The 21031-nt window shown below is 39.5% G+C and overlaps 2 protein-coding genes across 4 annotated transcripts in view; one reads left to right on the forward strand and one right to left on the reverse strand.

The window, feature by feature from the left end:
* Nucleotides 1–1704, forward strand: part of plod1a (procollagen-lysine, 2-oxoglutarate 5-dioxygenase 1a) — a 32768-nt gene extending 31064 nt beyond the window's left edge. For all 3 annotated transcript variants that reach the window (XM_086213864.1, XM_086213863.1, XM_086213862.1), the window contains one exon: nt 307–1704. In XM_086213864.1, the coding sequence (XP_086069990.1) occupies nt 307–462 (156 nt within the window). In that variant the 3' untranslated portion in view covers nt 463–1704. The remainder of the gene's footprint in view (nt 1–306) is intronic.
* A 6116-nt stretch (nt 1705–7820) lies between these two features.
* tpx2 (TPX2 microtubule nucleation factor) lies at nt 7821–19099 on the reverse strand. The gene is made up of 16 exons (XM_086213865.1): nt 18947–19099; nt 18525–18690; nt 17788–17910; nt 17538–17631; nt 16817–16879; nt 16279–16379; nt 16121–16176; nt 15365–15530; nt 15136–15274; nt 13631–13847; nt 13451–13546; nt 13123–13296; nt 12904–13050; nt 12708–12819; nt 10470–10636; nt 7821–8035 (listed from the first exon to the last, which is right to left on the reverse strand). Exons 2-16 carry the CDS (start codon nt 18634–18636, stop codon nt 7925–7927), a joined length of 1878 nt encoding a protein of 625 aa, XP_086069991.1. The 5' UTR covers nt 18637–18690; nt 18947–19099; the 3' UTR covers nt 7821–7924.
* Between the last annotated feature and the right edge of the window lie 1932 nt (nt 19100–21031).

Below are 21031 nucleotides of genomic sequence, written 5' to 3' on the forward strand. Positions count from 1 at the left end.
TTAAATAGAGGTGGAGAGTGCTATGAGACCTCTTAAAAATCTTTGGTTGTTGATTAGCTTGGTCAGTATGTGGTGGCTGGAGGTAGTGCATCTGGTTCACGTCTTCCTTACAGATTTTACCAGATGTCATCAAAGCTTGCTGTAATTTTGTAAACCTGTCTGTTTTCCACTCGATTCTCCCAGTTATCAAATTAAGCAAAATATACACTTTAAAATGGGCTTTGACGTAAACATTGTTAAAACAAGCATAACCACCACGTAGTCGTGTAGGTGTCAGATGTTCATGTGTGTCTGTTGTGACCACAGGGTGGTGGATGCAGGTTCCTCCGCTACGACTGCTCTGTTAATGCTCCTCGCAAGGGGTGGGCCCTCATGCACCCAGGCCGCCTCACCCATTACCATGAAGGCCTGCCAACCACTGCCGGAGTTCGGTACATTGCTGTTTCATTTGTGGATCCCTGAATTTCCAGGAGATGGCACAAAACTCAGCAGCTTGTCCAGACCATACAGGATACACACAGACTCCAGATAGTGCAGGAACTTTACAGCTACTCTTCCGTTTCATATATGGGTGTGACCATGTCTTGTTTTTGTTGGTTCTCTTGTTTTAATGTCCAAAATGATTTTGTTTCTGCCTCCTAAAAAGTAATAATTGTTCTTGTCAGTAGAGGAATTTGGTGCTATATGATGCGGTGAAACACAAAACCACAAAGCACAGTGGAACAAGTCTGTAAGAATATAGTGAATGTGCTAAGAGAAGTAAGAGTGGATGACAGCGAGAGAACATCAGTGAAACCACGATGTACAAAAATGAAACATTGTATGACAGCTGAGTTATCAGTGTATTCTTTCTGCTACAAATACTAATACAACGGTTGGCAATAAATCATCTACTCATGACACCTTTAATGTTCACGTTTTAGGGGGGCAACATATTTAGAAAACCTCTCAGTAAAACCTGTATATTTCTGCAGAACCTTTAAATTACAGCCTCCAGCACAACCATTTAATGTCTATCTTTGAATGAAGGTTCAATAAAGACAAGACATTATCATCATAACGAAGGGAGGATTTATTGCAGGCCTGTTGTACTAGACCAAACCTGTCAGTGGTTTTAATGTTGTGGCTTATGGGAGTATAGAGTAGACAGGTGTCTTCACTTGAAGCTTTCAAAATGTCTGTTATTTATGAATTCTAAAATGTTCTGACCCTCATAGATTTACTTCCTACTGATACGTTGGTTTCCTCTTTTACTGTACTTTATAAAACTTAATTCAAAATCAAACAGTTCTTCCTTAAAAATTGGCTCCAAAGAAATTGAATATTTATTTCTGTTATTTAAAAATGTAGCAATTGGCTGCTGATACTTTGGATCCAGATAAGATTGTTGTACATGCTCAGGAATTCTATGTCTTTGATACTGTCTCATCTTTTATTTGTATGTTATTTGACTGGAGTTGCATCATCCTCACTAGTATCACTCTCTGGTACCAAGAGAAATACAACAAAACAAGAGATTTTCCAAACAGCACTGGTGTTCAGCATTGAGTCAACACCGACACTTTTTTTTTAAAATCTCTGTTTCTTTTACCTTTAATAAGATACATGACATTGCATTACATTCTTCCCTCTGTTCTTTTTGTGAATTGCAACCTGAAACTGGTTCTCTAATTATGCAGATTAAAACAATGGCCACCTCTTCCATTTCCTGTAAAGATTGTATTTTTGCATTTTTCCCACTATACCTTTAATTATGTCATGGCAAAATGGGACTTGAGCAAAAGCTTGTGTAGCTTATCCCACTGTAATTTGATGATCACCAAAATGACAGGTACAATTGCTGATTTTATGTTGTTTGACACTTTGCAACTACTTCAAGTGCGCAAGTGGTTATCAGAGTTACAGTGGCTTGCAAAAGTATTCATACCCCTTGAACTTTTCCACATTTTGTCACAGAACAAACAAATACATTTTATTGTAATTTTATGTGAAAGACCAACAAAAAGTGGAGCACAATCATGAAGTATACATAATTTTTTTTTTTTTTTTTTACAAATAAACTGAAAAGAGCGATGTACAGAAGTATTCAGCCCCCTTTTCTCTGAGTGTAACCATTTGCCTTCAGGAAATGCCTGATGGTTGCTGAATGATCAAATGTTAGCCTGATGACTAAATAGAGTCCACTTGTGTGTAATCTCATCTCAGTACAAACACAGCTGTTCTGTGACAGCCTCAGAGGTTTGTTAAGAGAATATCGGGGTGCAAACTGCATCATGAAGTCCAAGACATGACAAGACACCAGACAGGTCAGTGATAAAGTTGTGGAGAAGTTTAAAGCAGGGTTGGGCCATAAAAAGATTTCCCAAGCTTTGAACATCTCACGGAGCACTGTTCAATCCATCATCCTGAAGTGGAAAGAGTAGGGCACAACTGCAAACCCACTAAGACATGACCATCCACCTAAACTTGGAGGCTGAAGGAATGCACCGATCAGAGATGCAGCCAAGAGGCCCATGGTGACTCTGGACAAAATGCAGAGGTCCTGTACTTGGGTGGAGGAATCTGTCCACAGGATAACTATTGGTTCTGCACTGCACAAATCTGGCTTTTATGGAAGAGTGGCAAGGAGAAAGCCTAAGAAAACTATAAGAAGTCCTTTTTGCAGTTTGCTTCCATGTATTAGAATGGCCCTGTCAAAATCCAGTCCAGGATCTGTGGCAAGATCTGAAAACTGCCTCTCATAAACACACTCCATCTAATCTGACTGAGTCTGAAGCTGTTGCAAAGAATGGGTAAAGAGTTCAGTGTCTACATGGGTAGAGACATACCCCCAAAAAACCTGCAGGTGTGACTGCTGCAAAAGGCTTTCCACAAAGAATTGGCTCTGGGTAGCTGAATGTTTTTGCACACCACACTTTTCACTTTGTTTGAAAAAAAAAAATGAAATCATGTATAATTTTCTTTGTACTTCACAACTGTGTGCCACTTAGTTGTTTTTTCCACATAAAATTCCGCTAAAATGTATTTGTTCGTGGTCATAACGGAACGTAAATAATGTTGTAAAAGTTCAAGGGGTATGAATCCTTTTGTAAGCAACTGTAAATGCTTAGTGTTGATGAACTCACCAGAATGCCTGTAGTTCTTTCCTTCAGGAAGTGAAGTGGCGTGAGTTGATCTGTGACAGCTCTGGAGACAAGAGGTTGACTCAACCATTTCAATGTGATGACATTTATGGTTTGGGGACTGCCTATTAATACATTTGCCTGCGTTGGCCATGACTGAAATTTGACCACGCATACTTAAAAGTTCCATTGATCACACACACACAAACATATATATATATATATATATATATATATATATATATACACACACACACACACACACACACACATATATATAAATATACAGTGTATATATATATATATATATATATATACTAAAGGGAAAAACTGAGTGAACCAAAAGTCAAGAATGTAATTTTTTTTTTCCTGAAATGTCCATCCTAAACAATTTCTAGTGTCAACACATAGGTAAAATCCTTATGTCCAAGAAGTGTCAGATGTAGCCTGAGAGTCAGAAGAACCCCCTGAGACATTTTGTGCTTAAAAACAGGCAATGATGCTTAGGATATTAATAACCTGCACCTGTAGTCTTGCAGTTGTTTCACTTTTATCATCCAATATATTTTGGACCATAGAACTGTTGTCACTCCAGTACTTTGGCAGAACACTGTATACTCAGAATTGGGTAATAGGCAATACCTGATTATAGGTCATCAAGTACATATTCTATGAAGATTTCAAGAGATGGATTCACCTAAAAGACACCACTGATCATCACTTCAGTTCTGTGTCATAGTCGACTGCACTGTTTCAACTTCCTTGAAGATGTTCACCTCTCATACAAGAGACTTCTTGTCAGTTCTAAGTCTCAAGGAAATACAGGTTCCAAGTCACTGGTGAGGAGTTGCAACTGTCCAGTCGACTGTGACACAGCACTTGAGCTGGACGACTTGAAATCTTCACCAGCACTGAAGAATCAGTTTCTCCCATTCTGCTCAGCAACAATCAGTTCAAAAGTAGGGCCTGACTGATGAATTTTCTGGGGGCTGATTCTGATATTAGGAAATAGAAAATTCCAAAAACATGTATCAGCCAATTCATTTTGTTTTTACCTTTTTCATGTAAAAATACCTGCTTTGGATGGCTCAAATATAGTTCCAAACTGTTGGTAGACTTTAATTGAAGGGCAACACTGTAGGAATTAAATTAGCAGATACTGTGGATTAGGAGTAGTAGTCTCAGGAAGCATTTTGTCAATCACATGAGTTTCTGTGACCATCTCCTGACCTCAAGGAACAAATGACAACAGTAGCAGACAGGATGAAGGGGGGGGGGGGGGTGAGAAGCAGCTGGTGAACAGGTGATACAGTCGTTGCTGGGATGAGGAAACCATCTGCCCTTTGTTGTTGAATGGTAGAGAGGTTGGGTCATTGTACAGATCGGCAGAGAACACTCAGCAGGCTTCTCTCTATGCTGCATGCATTAAAGAGACCTGATTCATCACACCGAGTCTGTGATTCTTCAGAGAATTAGCGACTCTCAACGGTCCAAAGGAGAATTTCCCTTACACCTCCCACTATCATCTCACGAAACAAGAAGTCTCTGACAGTGTCAACATTTACGAAGTAATACATTTATTGAAGCAGGATTTGTGGTCAGGCTGTTACTGGTGTACATTACATTGCAGTATCTAATTAAGCCAGTAAGTGTACCAGTGGGTAATAGGCATCACAAGTCTCTGGTAAGACAAGATTTGAAATGTGCCTCTCCGACAGTCTTCCAATGTGCATTCACATTTTCTTTCCTCCATGAAGTTATAACTTTGACCAGAAATGCTTTATCGTCCTCAACGCCATAAGTTGATAAACATAGTCCGTGTGCTGCTAAGAATAAATGCAACCACAACGGTTTTTGCATGTTTTGCATTATCACAATTTGCTGCGGTCTCATCTGGTGGTTTTTATTAGCACTTTATCAAACAATCAACTTGAGTATACAAATAGTAGTTTGTATACAGGAAAGAAGTACAAAAGAGCTTGCCAGGGGGTAAAAAAAAATAATACACAACATACAATCAAACAATTTATAGGTAGCACAGATAGTTATTGTTTTTGCTGCCTCTTTGTTAAATGTGAGCCACTAATCATTTTTGGATAAGAGAGGGTGTCGTTATGAAAATGCTTGAAAGCAGGTTTTTGGTTGCTGTACTTGCATTTGTGGAGATAGTGCTTTGCTAATGTAATCAATACATTTACAATAAAGTATACATCTTCATTTCTTTGTTTTCTGAAAAAACACAACAAAACAGAATATTGTCCCATTTTAAAGTGAAGTCTTTGCAGAGCTGTCCAACACAAAATTAGCTGAAGTCCTTCAAAACGTTGTGGAGTGTGAGCAGATCAAGAAGAGGTGCAAAATCGTCTCAGGGTGGCTTCCACAGAAACAACGGTCCACAACAATGTCCCTTTTAACCTTTTTCATGTAATAGTCTGCAGGATAGCATTTATGAATTATTTTAATGAAACTTCTTTTATCTTGATCGTCACAAGAAATTTGTTGGGAATTTTCCATACACTTTTCCAATTAATAGAATTTACAAAAGAATTCCAGTAAGAAACTACATAATGAAGAGATACAAATTTTCTCTGAAATAAAGTATGAATGTTCCTATTGTTTTTGCAGCTTGTCAGACACATTTTCCTTATTTCTGTATCTACAAGATTAGGGGGAGGACATGGTTGTGAACTTGGTTGCATACCTTTGACCAGCATTATGATACTCGTAGGTATTGCGTCAAATAGAATAGCATACTCTTTGGCTCTAGCGGGGAATTTATGCGTTGAAAAGTTCTATAAATGACATAAGCTGTCCATTACTATTAAACAACTGGGTCATTGACACAGCCTGTTTCTCAACCCAAGTGTGTTCATATATTAGGGGCCATGCTAACAGGACTTGTTTGTGAAATAGTGAAACCTTAACTGGAAGTTTATATTATAATGGCAACCTAAAATACAGTTTAAGCCACCAAATCTAGAAAAAAATATGATGGGGGATAAAATTCCAGATTGAAAAAGGATTTTTCATAAAATGTTATGCCTAGTTCATTTTGAATGTATAGTTTAGAGTAGTGAAATCTAAGACATTTAGCCCACCAGGTTCATCATCATTCATCACTACACCCTTCCTAATGCAATGTGCTCCGTTCTTCCAAAAGGACGTGCATACGGTTAATATCCTTACAAGTCTTCCTATCCACATGAAGAGAAATGGCTGCGTAAGTCAGTCGAGATAGACCCTCTGCCTTAGTGGGCAAAACTCTTCCTCCTGGGGTTAAAATCTATTTCCAACCACTGATTTAATTTAGTTTGACTTTTTTTAATTGTTGGGGGGAAATTTGAAATAATTCTGTTTTTTGATCTTTGCAGATATTCAGGCCTAAATAAGTCGCTTCATTTTGGACAGATATGTCACACATTCTTTGATCATCACGGTTATTAGGCAGTAACTGACATTTGCTTAAATAAAATTGAGATGTTTTGCCATTTTTCCTTCTGATTGAGCTATTTGTGTTAGCGTACAGAGCCTCCATCGCATTGCAGAAGACATGACCAAAGCCAAACTTTTCTAGAGAGATAAACATGAATTCATGCTCAATTGAATCAAAGGCTTTGTAGAAGTCTAGGAAGAGGATAAAGATGTTATCAGGTCTGAGTGGTCCAAAATATCTAAAACAATCCTATTATTAGACTAGGGGCTATCTGTCATTGGAGAGATGCCTGTTCTTCATCAAGCCAGACTGTGCCCTATGATTGGTCTCCAGTTGCCAATAGAAAGTAAATCTTTTTAGGCTTAGGAATTAGAGCAATAAGGCCTTGGGTGAGGCTTGGGGGAAGAGTGCCCCTTTCATTAAAAACCTGTAACAATAACAGAGCTAACAGAGGAGAATGATTTATAAAATTCCACCAAACCATCAGTGCTCCAGAGATTTATTGTTTTTGAGAAAATCAACAGATTTAACACCTCTTCAGTGAGTGGGCTGTCACAATAATACCCGAGCTTTCCATTTCGTTAATATTTCTTAGTTAATAAATTGGGTAGCAACAACATCTGCATTATTTGACAGATCTGAGTAAAACTTTCAGCAGAATTGAGAGATGGATTTGGTGTCATCAGTGACCGTACCATTTACGTTCAGCTGATGAATAGTATTGGTTTTAGATCTTTTTTTTTTTTTAAAGCAGAGAAAATTCGCAGATATCTGGTTTCCCTCTATCCATTTCTTTCTAGACCTGACAAAAGCTCCTTTAGGTTGTTGAGGTACAGTAACATTACATCATTCATGGTGCCGTGACTGACCCAGTTAAATAGCTGAGCTAGGTAGCCAATATTTAAGCTAGGTTATCCCAACTTAGTCAACGTATGTCACACTCGACTGATAGTGAGGCGCGACGAACACACCCTTGAAGCAAACTGCTTGGTCTTAGACAAGTATGCACGGTTGGCTTTTCAGGACCATACACGACTTCACTCTCTCACTGTCGGGTTGCTGTGGAGCGTGACATGAGTCAGAGTGCTACTCTACTGGATACACAAGGACATTTAAGAAAAACATTAACGGCATTTTCTGGAAATTGGCTTCAACTGCTTACAGATACTGCCAGACACTGGTTAAATCATGTAGTGGCAGTAACAGCAGTCAGTTTAGCGCAATATAACCAACACCAAGAAGAACTTCAATGCTTATAGCCTGTATGAAGAATTACAATCTTTATTGAAGACAAGCTGGCAAATACAGGATCTATTTCATATTAATGGAAAAAATGAGTAATAAAATACATTAAGAACATGTAGAGTAATTACAAACGGAAACGGTCAGAGAAGTTAGGAGACTTGGGAACTGTGAGGGGAACCTCACTCTTCTTCACATCTACAGATTTGTAGAGTCGGATGGGGTTAGCCTTGTGAACCTACAGGAGGGAGAGAAAACCACAGACTAATTGCAGCTCTTAATAAGTCAGATAAAACAATTGGGGTAGCTTTTATTCAGCTTTGCAGTTCATTTTCTAAACTATTAATTAAAGCTGAAAGAATATGAAGGCTTTGCTTTGGGGCCTGTACTTTGAAGCAAGATTAAAGTATTAGTGAGGCAGATTCAGGGTAAACTAGGGATTTTCTGTACCTCAAAGGTGGTTTTGAAGTGTAACATGCCCTGCAGACCTCATTGGCTTTTCAGCAGACTAGTGGGTAAACTACAAGGTCAAAGCATATGCAAGCCACCCAGTGACCAGTCATGTTTCATGGGCAGTGCCAACATTATTTGTCCAGGGTGTTTTCAAATTGACTGGTTTGACAAACTCAACAACTTTCATCAGTAATACATGGTACCACAACAACAGTCAACAAATTAGAAACAGTGATTCGCATGACATGAGTGGAGCTAGCAATAAAGATGGTGGAGGGCAGCAGCATCTTTCACACTTAGGAGGAAAATAAATTCCTGATACAGGAGGTGCATCATAAGCGGCAGTGGGAGTGTAACAACTGTGTTAATGTGTCACCTTAATGTTTCAATATCCACAGTTCATACATATTTGTCAATTTCCATGAATTTTGACTCATGCCAGTAAGGTTTAAGACCGCAATTTCTGAAGGGTCTTCCCAGATTAACCAAAATGTGTAGGAATGTACAAGAGTATCTTTTACTGAAATTTGTGAATTCATGCTTCGATACAACATAAGGCACAGAGTAAATGAACAGAAATCAAAATGTTCCACAGTAATCTGAAACAACATAACATTCAGGTGTTTGTGAATCAAATATCTGACGTATCCAAGTTTTTCATGACTGAGTGAACCCTCTTTCACTGTTCGAATTCAAAATCATAACCTCTTATCACAGTGGGGTTTTTTTTGTAACCCCAGCAATTTGAAGATACCCAAAACCTACTGAACTTGCTTCAAAGTATGGGTGTCCAATCACTCTGCAACCTTTAGATCCTCTAATCATTCTATGTTAGTTGACACAGCCCATAAACCTCCTGCTGGCAAAACAATCCGCAGTGCAGCAGCATTCCTTCTGAGGTTCTGCAGTGTGCTAATAAAATAATTCGGCCTGTCAGTCAATTAAAAAAATTAATCGCATGGTTGTCCAGTTAACTCACAATTAATCACATTTTTTGTCTGCTCTAAATCTACCTTAAACTAATATTCTTCATTTTTTAAAATTTATTAACCATATCAACATGGGAGTAGGCCAATACTTCCTTTCTGCAAATGCAGCACGTTTATTAGTGTTGGAGCGAGAGCCTCTCTCTCTCTCTCATAAAGCTAATATATTTACTCAAATGACTTCAATGATTTTGACCACTGCACCACCGTGCCGCCCCAAAACAAAAAGATGCACAGGGTTAAAATTTTTTTTTAATAAACTCAAGCCCAACAAATATATTAAGTAATGATTACTAGTAGTAACTGAAGTACTTGAACTATTAAGCCATTAACACAAGAGGATGACCCTTATGCACTGCATCAAACTGTGATGCACAGAATAAATTAAATTAAATAAACAATAAAGTGCGCATTAAACAGGGGGCAGTTCAACACAGAACAGGACTCAAATGATATAGTGGGGATATTGCAGGTGGTGAACGCCCCCAATCGTCTCCGTCGTGCCAAACAATCCAGCGTGGTTTGTTTTACACCAGAAGGGAGCGGAGGGCTCTCTGCATCAGCAGTATGCTTCGCAGACAAGTGATACTTGAGACTGCTAGTGCTCCGGTGGACACTAAATTCAGCTTTACAGTGAATGCATATCACTTTTTTCCTGTCCAGACTGTCATCTGGCAGGGCTTTGAAGTTGAACTGTCCATTTAAAACTGACATATTCTTTTCCATGTTAGTCCTACCTGAACGCTCATCTGCTCTCAGTTTTGTTTTGTTTTGTTTACAAGCTGCAACCGGCTGCATCTCGCGTGTGTGAGGAGTGGTGCGTTCACTTCTGGTTTTCCGCGAACTACGGCATGGTCAAAGGGTCAAAAAGCACTGTGCGCGTTTATCGCTGATAATTCTTTTTTATCGTGATTAAGGGACGTTGGGTTAACTAGTTAATAAAGCGTTAACACTGACACCTATAAAAATAATATTTTAAGTTGCAGTGACATTGAAGTAAACCAAGAGGAATGCAGCTGACTTACAGCTCTGTGTTTGACCAAGCAGTTTAGGAAGCAATATGTCCAAATACAAAGTTGGGCAACATCAACCAATTCGCTTAGATCATTCTACACTACTGTCACTATAATCTTCTGAATAACTGCAACAAGTCCTCTTTACCTTATGCATTGTGAAATAGCAGTCTGCTAACCATTCCAAGAGGCTTCCAATTCCACTGAGACTAGCAGTTACCTGTTCTTGTCGCAGCCTGGCTATCTCGTCTTTCTCTTGCTGCTCCTCCTCACGTCTCCGCTCCTCTTCCATCTGTGCTCTGAAAGCCTCCTTCTCACTGGCTAGCTGCTCAAACTCCTGCCGCTCCCGGGCCCGCCGCTCTGTTGCCAGTTCAAAGGAGTCGGCAGCTGTGGAAGGATGAATGTCTTTTATCAGTGTGTGCTATCATAGAATGTAGTGAAGTTATAAAGCATCGGTGCACAAAGTTCAAGTTATGTCAGGATTTTTAATTACAGCTGAAGGCTATGAAATATAGATCAAAGGCCCAAAACAAAGACATCCACAATCATTTGTGCAGAAAGAAGTCAAGCTTCAGCTTTATAACTGCATGAAAGGACAAAAATGAGGAATGTGTCATTCAGGGTGAATGAATACCTTCTATGTATGGGGTTTTAAATGGGCCTGTTATTTATAGCATTAACCCTTCTCTTGCGTTCAGAACAAATCTGACCGAGTAACTTTGTTTGCAATCATGAAGTGCTTTCATTCAATTGACTCTTGACTTTATGCCATCCTCCACACTAGGTATCTGAACATAAACAATTGATGATCACTACTTGCATTGATTTATTCAACACTGTCACACCTATGATATTTTCAGTCATAATTGACCACCATAGGAAATGAGTGTGTATGAGTATATTATGCTCATCCTGCATATGGAAAAACACACTTTCATGGTCCAATAAATGTTCATTGAGAAAACGGTATGTGTCTTTTATATTCATCAGTGAATGGTGAACTTGATGGGCCCACTGGTGGGTCCAGATCATATACTGTCATTGAAAGTTCACAATGAAACACTGGCTTGCCTGTATCAGATCAATACATCCCATATAGCTATGGTTCCTAAACTTTTCCGACTCAGGGCCCACTTTCAAGTCGAAATTTTCCATGGCCCACTTCCAACAGCTGTTGATTCACTGTCAGTGTCTTTACTCTTTCCTTTTAATTTTCCCTGTCGCTAGCCGGCTCTCTTTCCTTACACTCCAGTTTCAGCTATCAACATCACATGTAAACAACCCAAGTGTAACGTGGTCCCGCTGTAAAGTGGTCCAGCCAACAATAAGATTTCCTATCTCTCAAATGCTTGTCACGTCTTATACCTAAAGGAACAACAAAATAAAAATAATGAAAATTTAAACATTTGAATATCCTTTCTAAATGTAACTAAGTTTCAACATTTAACACATTATTCTGTATATTTATATAATTACATTTCTACCCCCCACAAAAATCATACCATTTTGGAAATCATATGGTTACATGTTGCATTCACTGCCATTCATCATTAGAACGAGAAGAATCTCAGCTACAAAACAAACTAAAGCATTTCCATCTCCAGTAAACACAGCCTACATGGCATGCATTTTTATAATATACAGTAATGCACAGCTAACACCAGCTTTGAACTTACTGCAAAATTATAACATGGAATTCACCCTTGGTATGACCCTGTCTGTCATCCCTTCATTCTACTTGCTTTGATTGTTCAAATTGGATGTCAACCATCAAAACTGGTTGAGGGTTGCCAGAGACAGCCCTGTGCAAAACACATGGGCCAATTTTGACCAAAAATAGTATGAGAAGGGGGGTATGACCGAAAGCAGGAGAAAGGTTAAATAACAATTTCAAATTATTCTCTTTAGCGTTACTGGAAAAAAAAATGACTATAGAAGACTAAAGGCCTTAGTACATAAAGCACGTTTCTTAAAATTGTTCTTGTAATGAATTTAATACAGAATATGAACTATAAAATAAAAAAGGAGGCATCATTTTTAGAACGAGGTGGATTTCTTCTGGTATTTGCACAGCTAAGCAAGCACAATTTGAAAAGAACAAAAATTACTGAGAGACTTCTTTTAGTGAATTCAGAAATTCTAGTTGGGTCCAGTGACTTGGACTTGGTCTACTTGTTAAGCCCCTAGCTGCTCTGCTATGAGAGCATGTCAAGTGTCAGCAGTAACAAACAAAAAAAAATTATGCAACTTATGAAGGCCTTCATTTTTAATTAGGCCTTTATTTTAGCAGGGTGTTTACAGTTGTTTTTTTTACTTACACAATTTGAAAATCATCAGTGAGCAGTGGACACAGGCAGTTATTAGGTTTATGCCAATTTAGTCCAAAATGTTGAACTACTAAAAATTCTTACTTGGAACACACCTAAAACACAGATACAGACATGTGACACCGACTTACCCACTGGCGCACGGTCCTCCTTTTTAGGCTGGAAAGGTGCTTTATGGGTTACTGTGTTTGGCCTAGCTTTAAATGTTGCCACTTCCTTCAGTTTTTTCTGCTCTTCTTTCATCTAGCAACAGAGAGGCAGACATCATGTTTTAAGTCCTGAGGTAAAGGGAGTGATTTCATGAATCCATTGCAGATCCTTCCATACCGTCTGTTCCCAACGGCTGCACTTGGCAACCCCACGCTCATCTACCAGCAGTCTGAAGGGTTCAGGCTTTGTGGGCTCCACCTTCTTTCTCTCAGGGAGGACTACCGTCTCGAAGTGTGGCAGCAGTTGAGCCTTGAACTTTAGCACCTGGAAAAGTTTGGATCAGTGGTTTGACATTTATCTATTTATGTGCAATAGAATCTTTAAGTGTGACGCCACCTCTTCACTTGGCTTCTCCTCCACTTTCTGCTCCCTTAGCATCCTTTTCTCTTGCTCCCTCTGTTCAAAGGAGAAAGGCTGGACCTCTGTGACATGCTTCTCTGGGGGCAGAGGCTTGAAAGGCAGGCCAAAGTGAGGAACTGGAAGGGGCTTGATTGGTGCAGGTGGTTTGACCTAAGAATACAAAATAAATTAAAAAAACAAAAAAACCCAGTCCGCAGCTAGTGTGCAGGGGCTAACTAGTGCAAGTTTTTCACACTCAGGGCTATTGGCTAATGTAATTGTCAAGTAATACATCTAAAGACAGCACAACTATATTAGTACTTACTTCCTCAACCTTGTGTTCCATACGAGTTCTCTTCTTAAGGAGGAAAGCTGGCGACTCAGGCACAGTTGGCTGCAGAACTCTCTTCTCTGGAACTCCCTGTTGACACAAGATCATGTTGCATTTGAATTCATAACTCAAAATTCATACTCTGACCAAGTGGACAGGAGGATTTTAACTCACCACTACTCCTTCCAGGATCTTCTTGGGCATTTCTTGTGCTTTGAAAGTGTGCTGGATCTCATCATCGTGGGGTCTGGTTATCTGCCTCTCCTGAAGCCTCTTTTCAACATGCAAGGTGAAGGCTTCCTGTAGAGTGGGTGCCTTCACCACAGGCTTCTTCAGGCACTCTGTGCTCTCCAGAATCTTTCTGTTCAGTTCTTGAGCTTTGAATTTCATCCTGTGATTAAAGCACACTCAGATTAGAAACCAACCTTGCTGTCAGAAACTGTTTGAACAAGTCAAAGAAACCAATTGAGCCGTAACCAACATCACACCCGGAATACACCGGGACCATTCACTACTTGGAACGTAAGCAGTGACAATTGCTATTAACAGAAGCTTCACTGATCATCATTCTGTCTACCTCACAAGTTCTCAGGAGACTTTGGGCCCCTAGCTCACTGTAGCACTGCAGCTGCTTTCACAACATTACAGTTCTGTTCTTCCGCTACACGGCTGCCATTGTTAGTGGTGGTAGGGTGCCCTTAAGATGGTTGCCAGATAACAGTCATTTAACCTCAGATGAAGCCACACGAATGAGACCTGGCTGTTGAGTGCACAGGAGAAGCATTGTGACAAAGTTATCGGTGCGCTAGTAATGAAGGCAGAGGTGGAAAGTTCAGAATCAGACCTGACTGAAGGGAGTGATTTATACCCCAGCAAATCTCAGAAGCCTTATTTGAAAGTACTGTGTATTGAGTTTTGGTCAGCACTGCTCTGTCTGTTAGTGGTACACTCGTATGGAAAGAGTAAATAAAGGTCTGCAGTGTTTAACTTGTGCAAGTTTATAATTTAACATTTTATTATTTAGACAGAATATTCAAATATTTTGTCAAGTTTGACAGCCCTATGTTGTAATTAATACTGAATCAAATTCCTAGGAGCCTCTCTCCCTCACAAAACAACCGCTAATTTCCTACTGTTCGAGGTGAACTGGATTAATTTCCTCTGTAGATGGAGACTCAACGCTGTGTATGTGAGGGAGAGATTCAAATGAATTTGAATAAGCTGTAATAGCACAAGATTTGAGGTTTAGTAAAAGCAGATATACATCAAACCTGGACTAATTGCTCCAGAGGTGGATATTTTCACCTGCTGTAAATATAAGTTATGGCTAACTTTTTTGGATTGCATACATACAAAGCACCCTAGATGTATTCCTAAGGAGATTTTAAATTTTGACAACTGATAAGTGTTTTTTAATGTGACATTTTGTTTAAAGAAAAAAAATCGTGCCATTAGATATGCTCATACCACATTTCACTACTTTGAAGCTGAACAATGCTGTGGGATTTTTCCTTTTACTAAATTAAACCAAATGACAATGGGTGGGTGTTTCAGAATAATTGTTGCCCACTCATTTTCAATAACATTTACAGGCCACCATATCTGTTATTTTTTTCCCCTACCAACTGTGCATATGACTTCTTGATGCAGTCAACGAGGGAAAGTAAAAAGGCCCTCACTTTTTAAGTTCCTCTGCTTCTTCGGCCTCCATTTCAGCACTGCTCTTCACAGTTGGGGGTCGGCGCCTCTGTTTGGTCCACAGGTTAGGGGATCGAGGCTGGGTAAGGGCCAGATGGTAACTCTTCCCTCGAGATGGTCCTGACAATCATGTGACAGTTACATTTTACTTTGATCTTTTTACACGTGCACTTTAACTGTTTAAAAATAGAAAGAAAGAAAGTTACACACCTCTTTCTCTATTCTGCCGACTGCGCAGATGGAATCGCTCAGGGGTTCGGTTTTCTAACTGCATTATATGCTGAGCCACAGGTACGTAGGTAGCAGCTTTCCCCACTTTCTTGCCTCTAGATGATCTGGCAGATGTCAGCAGCCTGGAACCATTCATATCCCTTGCCTCAATAGGGGAAAAAATGCAATTGGTTAGGAGTTTGCTTCTAAACCCAAGATCCAACGCTCAGGTTACTACACAGATTAAGGTTAGTCTTAGTTAGGAACACAATAATTTTAGGCTCTCCTACCAAGAGCCAGGCAAAAACAGATAACCTTTTCTCCTCTATATGTGGATTTTGAGATAGACCTAGAGAGACCGGCTGAGTATTGGTTAGCTTAGCACAATGAATGAAAGTAGACAGGTGGTATGATTTTTACACACCAATTTGCAAACTTCAGTAGAAATAGGATTGCGTCTATCTTGTTTTTAGGACAGGATGAAACCCTTATTGTTTTCTTTAAGCAGTGAGGAGGAATTTGTGGTTCTGTCACTACTTGAAGACGATATTACTTTGTACTATGAATTTTTCACAATAAAAAGAAAACAAAAGCACCAGACTCAGTGTGCAATTATCATAAAAGCCACATGAAGAAAAAAAAAAGACTGTGCGAAGGCCCTGAGATCTAGTGATGTAGTGTAGTATAGTTAAATAAGGGACATTTTATTTCAACCAAGTAGATCAACTGATGGTGCTTGTGCATCAGAGTACTTACTGAGGATGACGGTTCTTCACTGTGGTCTACATTGGATGAAGTAGTAGCTTGAGAGCCTGTATAGAAAAGGAATTCAGAGTTTTGGCCCTTTTTTATGTGAGTAACGTGAAGTAGATCAATAGTTGCACCCAGACGTAAAATTAGCCCCGTCTACTCACTGCGAGTCTTTGCAGCTTTGCCGTTCGCCGCTTTACTACGGAGTTTCCTGGTATGCACACCCCCTTGGTCTTTAGCACTGACAGAGCTCTGATTACTTGAACTGTAAAGACATTAAATATATTATTTACACACACACACACACACACACACAACCTGTTCAGCATTACTAAGTTAGCCGTTCCCAGTTTTACACCCATCCAGCTACTCCAGAATGTGATGTGATCCACCCACTGCATGAATTAGCTTAGAAATATGCTAAAAAAAAAAAAGTAGCTTGTCTTATTTTAAACCAATTCTAATCAATTTCAACATTAAGGAAAAGGAGATTTCGGATGTTTTATTCTCAAATTTGATGTTTTAATTTATTGTCAGATTTCCCTTATTAAAGAGCAATAAAAACTAGCCCTCTCTTGCATGGGACAAGCAAATTTACTTGTAAACATTTATTTTTCTTAAGAAACAGTACTTAGTTCAAGTAGGCAAAAACCAGGGATAAAGAAAAAGAACTTTGAGAATATGGAAGGAAAGCAATCTTACTTTTTTTGTTTCTTCATTGGTGGAGGCGGTGAGCTGCTTCTTTCTCCTTTACGTTTTGAAACCCTGAAATGAGAGAGAAATCAAGACTCAGTCCAGTGTAGTGAGAGGCCCCAGTATACTTTACCAGCTTGGGAAAAACATCTCAGAATAATATTTGAGAAACATCTCTATCCTACAGTCTACAAATAAACACAAGAGAAACCTGTCAACTTTTGGGAAATATGCTTACCGTCCATTTTAGTGTCCAGCAGACACCTCATGTACATTACAGAGTTCCAGATCCCCGTTGGACAGCTGACTTGTTTAGCTACAATGAACACTAGCAGTGAAGCAGCCTCCAAAGACATAATATATACATTTCCAAAATGTGCTATGCTTGCATCTGTATATGAGATGGCCATCAGCTGTCAGGTTGGTGTTGAGTGCAATAATGCACCAGAGGGTAGACTAGGGTATCTTTGCTTCTCTGGCCCTAAAATGCACATTTCCCAAAAGTTGTCATGTTCCTTTAATTAATTAGTGGTAGAGTACTGCATTAATAAGCATAGTAAGACTTTATCATTCAGATATCTTCATCCCATAATCTGATCATATTGGCACACACTTACATTGGTAAATTCTCTCTATAACCATCTGTTCTTTTACTGACAGATGATCAAGTCCAGTTTCATCTCATATCCTATTACAGACTTAGTTCTGAAGCAGTGTGACAGGACTGTACCTGCGTGGTTTATTCTGAGCAGTAGTTTTGGTGCTGGGCTTTGGTCTAGCACCACCATTTGTAGAATCTCCAGCAGCCAATGATGTGCTGGGAACTGAAATAGCAACAAATCCATAAGGATTACATTGTTCAAACATTTACATTGTAAAGTTCAATTGAGAAGGAAAACTAGATTTCCATAGGTAGATCATTAAATTTCCAACATAAAGACAACAGTAACTTAGAGTCCAATAAATCCAGGAATACTAACCGATATCCTTGTTAGAACTTTTTAGAGGGGCGATGACAGCTCTGGGCTTTCTTGCCACATCGAGTGGCTCGTCAGGTCCAAAAGGAATCTCTCCATAACTATCTTGTCCGCTGGACTGTTGATCTGTACATGGCGGGGTGGTGAACGACAAAATATGACATTTTAGAAATGAGTAATAATCACCCCATATTCCTGAGTTTTGGAGGAAAGTAGAAATTGTCAAATTGCCAAAACATGAGGCTAGAACTGGGTAGCTGAATTAACAAAATATCAATTATAAGTAATAGAAAATTTGGTGCGTGGCTTGGAGGTGGAGTGGCCGTCTAGCAACCAAAGGGTCGATCCTCACTTCCCCCGTGACCATGTCAAAGTCGCCTTGAGCCCTCATTTGCTCCTGATGGCTCTGCACGGAGTGGTAACCCACCCACGGTGTAGTAACCCACCCACGGTGTACCCCGCCTTTCGCCCAGTGTCAGCTGGGATAGGCCCCTGTCTCCAAGGGTGCCCTGCTATAACATGACGGGATGTGCATGGAATGCTGTTTTGAGGAGAGTCCCCAAGAAGAGGACATGTAGTCATTGCTTCATTTGTGTTTGTTAAATAATTTAAACATGGCTCCAATTTGATACAAGGACAAAGGGTGTCAACACTTTTCAAACGTAATTAGACGGACACTATAGCCGCGGACAAGTACAGTCAAATTTCGAGTACAGTTGCACGTAATCCACTAAACTTACCAAACCATGTATCATCACTTTCTGTTGTCTCCAGCTGTTTGAAGTCAACTACGTGCGACGGGGCATCAAACTCGTAACGTCGAGCTGTATCACCGGAGCTGCCCTCGGCCATAATCTCCGTATCTCCCACTCAAGCGAGGAAACACGGTGAACAGGTTTTCCCTCACTTGGAGCAAACAAGAGAATAACCAAACATTAACTGGAATGTGCCATTGTCTTTAAAAAAAAAAAAAAGTAAGACACAAAAGTTGAAGTTGTCGATGTTACGTTAACAAACACACAAGCTTACAAGGTCAGACGAGCAGCTAGGCTACTTCATTTAACGTTATAACAGGTTAAGTCGTGCGGCCAAACAAGGAAGTCTACTTAAGTATAACTAATGATGCAGTTACATGCTAAATCATGTATTCAGAAGGACTTACCGGACGAGCGGAGCAAACTGAACCGACTACTGAGTACACGTTAAACGATTGTGGCTGTCTGGCGGGTATACGTTCTTCTTTTTTAAACCCTCCAATCGCTAACGTCGCTTTCATTCACCCGCTTGTTATTGGCTCCTACCAAATCAACTTCCTGGACATCACAACCAACCAGTGTGTGTGGTGGGTGTAGTGTTTAAAAAACAGACAAACAAAATTCTTGTAAATACTCATCCGATACATATTACAATTCAAGTTAAATGTGCATGTGTAAACCTCGTCCTTCGCTGGCAGGCTATATGTCTTTTTATCCATAATAAGCGTTTAAAGTGGATAATGCAGGCTCATTTCAAAATATTGCAGAGGACTGGGAGCGTCTTATGCGAAGCAACCAGTTTAGCGGTACTGGGAACCATAGACTGGGAACCCTGTTATGATCGTTCGGATTATTATTAGGGCCTGAGCCTGAAGGTACATCAGGCGAAGACCCTATTATTGCCCGTTATTATTATTATTGTTATTATTATTATTATTATTCAAATATTTGATAATGATTATGATGATAATAATAATAATAATAATAAAGATGGATGGATGGATAAATGCGATACTGCAGTCTAAACGGTACATCCTATGAACGTAAAACGTTGAGGCCTGATACAGGCCCCTGCACCGACCTTAGGCAATAACAGTTACCAATGTCCACCCCTGGGCGGCGCTACACTCAGGAAAAACGCGTTTATGTTCGAAGCTCCTTCATGCAATGTCAAACTTTAAAACCTTATATCAGTGGTATTGAACTACAATTTAAAGTGCTCTGGTTAGAGAAAATGTATTGAAGTGCTGGTGTGGAAGATCATAATGTCTAACTATTTAGTGTGAAATATATTTAAATAGTTTCGTAGTTGCATCAACATATGCATGTAATCTATACATGACTGTCAAATCAAATGAATTTGGTACAATACAAAAACGAGATTTATTGTCATGTAACATAAAACTGAACATATTTGTATGACTGCAGATATGCATAATGTTCTCTCATTAAGTAAATCAAAGTAGGGCTGCATTTCATAAAAAGGGAAAATAAATAAAATTTGAAAATTGTGCATGTTCAAATAAAATGCTGAATTTCAGAAAAATACAAGGAGCTTGAATTCCCCTTTTACTGTCCCACAGCTTGACTCAACAGTTTATTGGACAGTGGCATTTGTTCCTTCTTCTTCTCTTTCTCCGCACATTTCTCTGTTTCTCTCCTGTTTTCTTTCAATTTTCTATCCATCGCTATCTCTTTCTTTCCACCGTCTCCTCATCTATACATTGCAAGTCTCGCATGTCTGCGCTGGTCATGTTTACCATGTTTACCGCCGAGAATACAGACTTGATTGGCTGAGTACGATCACGTGGTATGACTTAACTCGCATATAATTGGTGCAAGCGTTTGCTCATCCACTAAAAATCTACCGTAAACACTAGAAAACCTGCGCCGGTTGAAATAAGAGAACCCTGTCAGGTTTCAAGTTACAACCTACGTTTTTGGATGGAGGACCGAGTCCAAATGTGATGGCTTCTGGGTACTGGACCCGGATTGCGGTCAGCCTTCATGCGTTCCCTGGAGAGCACCGAATCGCATGAGAAAGGCAACACCCTTATCCCTCTCGATCATTTTTCTCAAATACGCAAAAATCGAAAAACCCACTAGACAGGGCGTCAACGTGAACCTTCACATAGATAATTTACATGTGCTTCTGACAAAAAGTTGTCAAAGGAATACTGATAGTTCCAAAATGTAGAGATTTAAAAGAACTACTTTCTGTGTGATGCACTATAAATAGGAAGTGGTGCAATATCTTGGCAAAGTCTTATCAGTACCAAGCCTCAAAATCCTCGTCGACATGACCAGTGGATGTTTGTACTCGATTTTGCTAAAATTTACCACTAGGTGGCGCCAAACCTCAAATGGTTAATATTCCAGGAATGGTAAGTCCAATAAATATCAAATTTGGTACAGTACCTCAAGTTCCCATGCTGAGTATAACAAATAAAAAGTACATCTTTCGGTCAATAGGTGGCACAGTTACTGAATAT

The sequence above is a fragment of the Aulostomus chinensis genome, chromosome 9 (genome assembly GCF_037954235.1).
Source record: "Aulostomus chinensis isolate RoL2024-O1b breed Wild chromosome 9, RoL_Achi_v1.0, whole genome shotgun sequence".
Taxonomy (NCBI): Eukaryota; Metazoa; Chordata; class Actinopteri; order Syngnathiformes; family Aulostomidae; genus Aulostomus; species Aulostomus chinensis.